We start from the raw sequence: 8,362 nt of genomic DNA, 5'->3' as shown, positions 1-8,362 counted from the left end.
AAGCCAGGGCTTAGACTGAAACAAGATCGTGCTGTAGGTGTGTTTAACCAGTGAAGTGTTGCCACCAATTTGAATTTGCTAAATTCTGTACAAAGCACCCGAAAACCAGGAGGGGGAGCCAGTGCTTAACCAAACTGCCTTCCTGCACTTCCAGCAGGAACCAGCGAGTTCAGATGGAGCACAAAACTTCACACACTCGTTTGTCCCTTTCAGGGATTCCTGCAGCTCAGGAATCTGCACCAGACTGAGCTGTGCTGAGAGAGCAGCAGGGAGAGAATACAACTCTGCTAGAGCCCTTCAGCTCAGCCTTCCCCAGCTACTGTACAATGAGCTCTAAAGACATTTTACTGAAGGCTACCCCAGGAACACATCATGCATGTTCAGGCATGTATCTCCCAAATTCAGATTCCAAAGCCTCAACTGGAAATTCTAGTGCTTGATGGAAAATCCAAAACAAAGCCTGGTTTAAAAAATTTATTTTACAAAAAATAAAAACTAGTCTTTACAAACATTTCAAATACCAGCTCTAAACCTCAACTCTAATATTGGATTAAGCTTGTTCAAAATGCCAGACAAAGTCTTAAAAATCTTTGACATGTCCAAAAGGGTTCTTTTAAGAAATGTCATTACAGAGCTGTTAAAAAAAAAAACACTATAGAATGTTTCTCAAAGTCAGAATCCCAAGTTCTTCATCCTCTTAACTATTTTTCAGGTGTTTATAATGAAAAAATAAATCAGAAACTCAGGGGAAAAAATGAGAAACCCTGTTTTAGCTGATAAGCATATTGTAAAATTAGGGGCTGGAGAAGCAGGGGGAGAAGAGGGAAAAATATTTGTCCATGCTGACCTAGCTGTGTTGCAGAAGAATAAAATTTGTCGGTTAAAGTTGAAGAAAACTGAAATCAGAGTGTTGGTCCAATCCCCTGTCAAAGGTGAACTTTTGGGCCTCTGAATGTATTTCCAGAACAGTTCCTTAATACCCGTAAGAACGAAGCTGAGGCTTAGTATGAGTCAAAGCAGTAACACAGAGAATTAGAAACTAAGGAGTGCTGATCAAATCAGCTCCATTAATCTCCATTCCCTCTGTTGTTAAAGCAAATCTCTGAGTATTTTTAGCTGCAAGGATCATTTTTAATTCATCTGTTCCCAAACCTCTGCAGTGATCAAAGGGAACAATTTCCACAGACAGAGATAAAATAAGCAACACATGAGGTGAAGTTGTCACCCTCACAACATGCAGAAGTTTTAAAATAAGCTTTATAAAACACAAACTGCAAATCTGTGTGCATGTCTGCGTCCATTTTCACTGCGTTTCCCAACCCTCAGTTCTACCCAATATTTTCTACTGGTAAATCTTCCTTGCAGAGTCTGTACAGTATAAAGAGGAAAAAAGCAGAGGTATACACAGTAGATTCTGTCCTTTGCCCTTGGTATTAAAAATATGGCAAACCACAAATGCTGGCATTAGGAATTCAGTCAACTCATCTGGGTTTCAAAGGAAAATGCAGCTCTTCAGCAAAACTGCAAGGCTTGGTGCAGCCTGTGTACTGGAGATGCTTTTTGTTTGAGATACTGTTTAGGGAAAATGGTTGAGGACAGCAGCTGCCAATATGGTAAACATGTTCTGCTGAGGGGCACCGCTCATCACGGTTGCATGTTGTTGATAATGGCCAAAATGCTCATTTTCTCTTGGGCTGAGTCCACATCTTCATTCTGTTTCTGAGCCACTCCTGTGCCGAGGCCATACAGTCGTCCGCAATACTTTGCATCATCAATTGTATCCTCAAAAAATAACTGCAGATTAAAAACAAAAAGAAGACAAACAGGTATTGTTTAATTGTGCCTCTAAAAATCAGAGTGCATCCAGTGTTAATTAACAGCTCATTTAAAATCAGCCACCTCCAGGATGGAGTGTACAAATTAAAATAAGCACATGAAAGGCAGGTAAACAGAACAAGTCTGTGCCAGTATCAGCAATTCCTGTTCCTGACAGTTTGAAATGTGACGGCCACAAGGCTCAAAAATCCCAAACCAAAACAAACAACACTTTGTACAAGGTGATATTTATGGACAGGAAGCAGAGAAGGAAGAACACTGCAGTACCTCCTTCATTCTGAAAAATGCCATTCCTGTGAGAAGAGAGTCTGATCCTGCCTGGTGTTGTCGTCCAATTCGCTGCAAATCCAGCTGATCTGCCACTTCCTGAAGGCCACCCTGCAAAGAGAACAGAAGAGATTGTATTTTGGAAGATCTATCTCTTGCCAAAATTGCCACATTTCTCCAAAACATGAGGGCAAACAGGGTATGATGAACCAATGCAGATCCCAGCAGTATGCACGCTCCAGCTGGGAGTGAAATATGGGGGAAATGCTTTTCAAGAGTGCATAAATAACATCTCAAATTTAGGTGCTTTCTTCTCCAGTTGCAGATACTTGAGATAATTGTGGGTATATTCATAGGTTACACATGCTGGGCCTTTCCCTCCCTTTACTCAAGGCTGTGATTCAATAGATAAATTACTTTAAACCCTCTTACCCTTACTTACCTCTTACTTAATCAAGTCATGGAGTATTTCACGCAAAAGAAATACCCTTGCATAGGAAACATAAATATGCTGAATTTTAATTAGCCTCTGATACACAAATCAGAAGGCTGTGGCAATGTCCCCTTTATAATAAACACATTGCTAAGTCTGAAACTGGGGAGGGCAGTATTCATCAGATACAAACTGACTCGAGTGCTTCTGTGTCATTACTGACTTTTGCAGACATTCCAGTTTTAAGACAACGCATGCAGCAGTTTTGCCACTTGTATTCCTGTACATGTACAGAGTTAATGCCCATCACCTGCTTGCTGGGGAGATAAAAGTACCTTGAGGTTTTTGCAGCTCTTCATTAAGTACTTCACATCATAGATAGATGGGAAGAAAAGGTTTAAGATATGGAAAAATTCATGTTCCTCTTCTGGTAACCTGGAATCTGTCAACAACTTCACCATGTAGCCAAAGTCATAACCACTGGAAACAAAACCACAGAGAAATCAGGTAAGCAGGCAGTACCTATAACCCAAGGTACTAGTCCCTCTTTTTTCAATAAAATTTTACTTGCTGTGCCTTTCAAGCCTCAACATTTTTTGATATTCATAAAACTCTAGATCTCAGCCAGAACTCATCCTGATTTTCTATGTCAACAGAGGACTTTGGGATGCTCCCCAAGCGCCTTCACTAGCCTTTTGTGGAACAGCTAAGCCATTGGGAAGAATACACATTTCTTCCCAACTCTGTACATTTCTGTAGCTGAGGGCAATACAGAAAAGCAGGAAACTCTGCAAGTATCTGTTGAGGGAGAAGGAGGTGGTGGTGAGTCCTTCCATTTGTGATACCAAGTTGGACCAGAGGCTTCCTAATCAAGTTGGTTGAAATGCTACAAGAAAAATGTCTTAACCACACAAGTGGAAGTTCAGAGCACCACCAATATTGTAAAGAAGAAACAAAATTCTTACTTTACAATGCATTTACTAAGTGTAGAAATCACATTTCAATTTGTAGCTTCTCAGAGAGGGAGACTGTAACAGCAAAAGGATTCACAAGCTGTTAGAAGTCAGACCATGAAGTGTCCTTACTTCTTAAACTTGGCCTTCATATCTTGAAGCTTATTTTAACTGTGGGACGGCTAATTTTTCTCCTTAAAATCTGTCAATCCTCATGGAAAAGGCAGAGAATTAAAGACAGATTTAACAGGGTCAATGAGCATCCTGGACCCACCTGTGGAAGGACAGCCATTTCACACTGTCACTGAGGACAACCCCAGATGTCATTAGCAACTCAGCAAAATGCAGGGTATCAATCCCTTCTTCTTCGTGCTTCTGGAACTGCAGCCCAGAGCTGGCAAGGAGGTCTATGGAATCCTGAGAGTACATGTCTTCCCTGAAGGAAATAAAAAAACCAAGTTTGCACTCAGGGTACTGCCAAGACAAGCTCATTTTAGAAAAATTCTCCCCACACTATGTCAAGAATTGGACTAACCAGTAGGATACTTCTGGATAGGGTTCCAATTTGTCTCTCCAGAAAATTCAAACTGACTCGGTTTCAATACCAGTCCTGAAGCCTCCTACATCCATAACAAACTGCTCTGTGATCATAACTAGTTAACACTTCCATTGCTAGTGCAAATTCCAAAGATTCCACATTCATAGGACTGAAGCTGACAGTTTTGAACAATGTCCCTTCTGCAAGGTGAAGGGAAGCACAGATGAGGGCCCAGAGGAAAGGGGAGTTCTCCCAAACAGGAAGATTTAATCCTCTAAATTCTAAAGCACTGACCATCATTCCTGTCTACATTTTTCCTGTTTACTCCACAGCAGTACCACCTTATCAGCACCTCCACTTTCATCTCTGAGAGTAAACAGTAAACAGAATTGCACCATCCTTGACTCAGGAAGGAGGACAAGAACAATGTGCTTGGTGGAGAAGCTGAGCAGGAACCTGACTTCTTTACTCGTTTGTGTCATTTGAGGGGGAGGAAACACACAGAGCCAAGTTCTACCAATATCATAACTAATTTAAATGAAGTGATCACACAACAAAAACCACTTCACTCTGATTTCAATACTTGGAAGAGGCTCACAAATTTGTGGAGTAAATAGTGCAACTTTTGGGGTCAAGAACTGGATGATCATAGTAGCTACAAATTTTTGTAATGCTTTCCAATGACAGTTTCACAAAAATAGATTAATTTCCTCCACATATGTGGTTTTGCCAGATAAAGCCTTTCTTTATTTCCAGACAGCTCTAGTGGTAATTATGCTGAGTTTATCTTTATAATTATAGGGGAAGGGATAATGAAACTCGTTTCAGCTGCAGCCCAGGATATTACAGTATGGAGGAGACAAGAACTGCCACACTCCATTTAACAAGATTCATTCTCCTGAACAGATGTGATGATTGCAGTAACATGTTTTTAGATCCCAGCTTACACTTAAGCATGGATCTTGTAAAGAGGTCTTTTTTCTTTTTGATGAGACCAGCACACCCATTTATTTTTAGCAGAAAGAGATGGAATTTTACACATATATATGTATATATATATATGAAGTTTCAAACACTGTTCCAGGAAAAAAAGGCACACAAAATTACCGAGAGAAAGGGTAAAAAGGATAGAATTTTAGCATGGCTTTGACTTCCAGATACACTGTTAACTCCTGACAATCCAGAATAGATTCCCACATAGTCTGTACTAGAATCTGAATCCTTATTGCTCAGAACCAGCCAGCACCAATGAACACACTGACACCAGTATTTGCCAAAGGAAAGCATCACTCCAGCAGAAGGAACAGGAAATTATTGCTAAGCTCAGACTCACGTGAGGTTGAATTTGAAGTTGAACTGCCAGGTGTTGATGCCAGAAGGATATTCCCCCTTCTCATTTGTGAAAGTCAGGCCCAGCTGGATAATTTTCAGCAGGTCAACGTTGCAGCGGAGGAGCTGGTACTGATAATCTATGGAGCTGCGGAATTCACCGATCGGCCTGACAACAACTCCGGGGAACTCTGTGTCCTGGCAGAGAAGGGAAAACTGAGTTCCACGATGGATTCTATTAGGAGTCATTATTACCACTCTGCTAGGACAGTCCAGACAGTGAAAACCTCCACTGCTGTGAGCAACAATCAGTGCCTACATTAACAAAAACTACTGTCAGTCAAAACACACCTCAACAGCAGCAGCCGTCTGTTAGATGAGAAACCTCTAACTTAGCAGTGACTAATTACTGTGCTATCTTTGCTGAACACCAAACTGCCACACTGTTTTTACTCTCAGATTGGGTCACTGAGCTTCTACTTATTACACACAAAATCTTTCACAACAAACCCAGTGCTGCGCACTGACACAATCCCTCCCTTGCCCAAGAGGTTTATCAGTCTACTCTTACAGCACAGTCACTAAGAACACTTTCAGTGAGACTAAAAAGAAGCAAAAAGTTCATTTCCCACTGACAAATGTTAACAAAAAAATCATATTCACTTCCACAGCTGAATTTGGCACCAAAATCCCACACACTCTACAGAGGCACCTGTCTTTTGCAACACTTCCAATTAGGACTTTTCATATCTTGAGGTTCAGTGTTCCTAAGCAAAGCTGGCAGAACTTACAGCATTACAGCTAAAACCAGTTCTTTATCTAACACACTGGGGTGCTGCCAAGCAGATACAGACTTGTAAGAGCAGGAGGAGATTCCTCCCACCTGGAGGAGATTTTTCTCTCCTTAAACAAAGCTTTCTGAACATATTGTCTTATCTCCAGCCAGAATATTTTTCTTCCCTAAGAATCTGCCCTCATTAGAAAGGAGGCAGCCTAGCTGGCTAGCAGTCACTTGCAGGCCTTTTGACCTCCAGTCCCACAGCATCTTCTATAATCAAATGGAGAAAAACATTCAAAGGACAAACACACTGGTGGAAAAATAAGGATTTAAACTCAATTGTGACTTGTTTCATTTTCCTGTTGCACAAACTGATACACTATGAATAGCGAAATATTAAATAAATTCATGCTTTTAAGTTGTTCTCTCTCTTCCCCTTCTTTCAATCAATCCATACTCAGCACTGCTTGCATTAAATTCTGGAAAGCAACTGAACAGCTTTTAATTTTTTCACCTCTTCTAGTTCAGTTTGACTGGGGGTAAGGTGAAATCATTTCTCACTCAAGAATCAACTTAGTCCACAACCCAAAAAATTCCCCTGATGAAGGCAATTAGGACAAGTATAAAACATTTACCATGGCAATGTAGCTGTAACTCAGAACAATCTCCCGGATTTTCCTCATCTCTTCCTCCAGGTTGTTGGCCCATACTTCACAGATAACCTGGCTGTTCTCTGCAAGGGCTGCTGGCATCTTGCAGGGACCAGAAAAAAGGCAGCTGATGCTGAACTCGAATGACAGAGTAGGATCACAAGCTGTGCAATCTTATCAGGGTACTGCATTAAAGAGACAAATAAGTAATGATTTAAACGAAGGAAGAGTAATATATGAATAAATGCTCTGTAGGAGTCAGTCATACTTCCATTTTCACCTTCAAATAACCCATTTAAAGTTTACACCAGTTCTTTCTTGCTTTCTCACTTTCTGTAAACATGCTGAATGAAATCTCAAGCATCTGTTTACAATATAAGAGCAGATGCACAATCAACAGTCCAGTTATTTATGCAAAGAATTATTATCCCTATCTTCCTTTTCCTGGCATAAGTTTTGACACTTTGGTCACAAGATGTACAGGCAGTGAATCCTCATCTTTAATCCTCAGCTGTTTCCCCACCCCTGGAAGTGTTCAGGGCCAGGCTGGATGGAGCTCTGAGCAACCTCTTCTAGTGGAAGGTGTGTCTGCCCACAGCAGGGGGGTGGAATGAGTTAATCTTGAAGATCCTCTCCAATCCAAACCCCTCTGTGATTCTATGATGAAGACAATTGTTTAAACACAGTAACAGAATGCATTAGAGAGAACACTCATTAACTCAAGTTTCAATGGGTATGAATATCTAAAGGGGGGTGCCAAGTAGATGGAACCGGACTCATCTTGGTGCTGCCAAGTGATAAGAGAGAGACAAGGGGCAGAAAGTGATGCACAGGAAGTTTCCCCTGAACATGAGGAAGAACATGAGCAAAAACTGTGCAGGGACGGACATGGGAACGGATTGCAGAGACAGGTTTTGGAGTCTGCCTCAGTGGAGATATTCCAGAGCCGTCTGGACACAATCCTGTGCTGTACGCTCTGGGATGACCCTGGCTGAGGAAGGAGGTTGGACCAGGTGATCCCCTGCGGTCCCTTCTAACCGGAGCCATTCTGGGGTTCTGTCCTTCTCTGATGTAACCAGGGACACACTGCAGCGGGGTTTCAGCCGGAACCAGCGGCAGTGTCAGCAGTGCCACAGCTCGGGTGAGCCACCGGCTGTGCCCCTTTCCCGCAATAACACCGGCGAAACCGCTCCCAGGCGTCTGCAAGGGGGCTCCGCCTCAGCCCACGGCCGGGCCCTGCGCCACCAGTTACCGGGAGGGACCGAGCGCACCGCCACAGCCCGGCCCGGGTCACCGGCCCGGGGTCACCTCAGGGCCCCCTCACAGCCTGGGGGCGGCCGGACGCGGCTCATCGCAGCCGGAAAGCGGGAGGGCCGCTGTCCACTCCGCCGCCCCCTCATCCCCAAGCCCAGCCCTGCGTCCCCAGTGCCTGTCCCGCTGCCTGCCCGCCCGTCCCGCTCCCCGGTACCTCCCGGCAGCCGCGGCCGGGACGCGCCGCTCTCGCCCCGCGCAACCGCGACGGCTCCGAGTCCCCCCAGCCGCGAGGGGCGGCGCTTCCGGGTCTCGCGCCGCTTTGGC

At 43.4% G+C, this 8,362-nt stretch overlaps 1 protein-coding gene across 1 annotated transcript; it reads right to left on the bottom strand.

The window, feature by feature from the left end:
* Nucleotides 1–460: 460 nt before the first annotated feature.
* Nucleotides 461–8,337, bottom strand: LOC117003602 (CCR4-NOT transcription complex subunit 8). The gene is made up of 7 exons (XM_033073608.1): nt 8,253–8,337; nt 6,770–6,969; nt 5,361–5,554; nt 3,764–3,925; nt 2,872–3,016; nt 2,104–2,214; nt 461–1,794 (listed from the first exon to the last, which is right to left on the bottom strand). The coding sequence occupies exons 2-7, from the start codon at nt 6,884–6,886 to the stop codon at nt 1,645–1,647; spliced, it is 879 nt and encodes a 292-aa protein (XP_032929499.1). The 5' UTR covers nt 6,887–6,969; nt 8,253–8,337; the 3' UTR covers nt 461–1,644.
* Between the last annotated feature and the right edge of the window lie 25 nt (nt 8,338–8,362).

The sequence above is a fragment of the Catharus ustulatus genome, chromosome 15 (genome assembly GCF_009819885.2).
Source record: "Catharus ustulatus isolate bCatUst1 chromosome 15, bCatUst1.pri.v2, whole genome shotgun sequence".
NCBI classification, from domain to species: Eukaryota; Metazoa; Chordata; class Aves; order Passeriformes; family Turdidae; genus Catharus; species Catharus ustulatus.
This window is presented reverse-complemented; position numbering and strand designations above follow the sequence as displayed.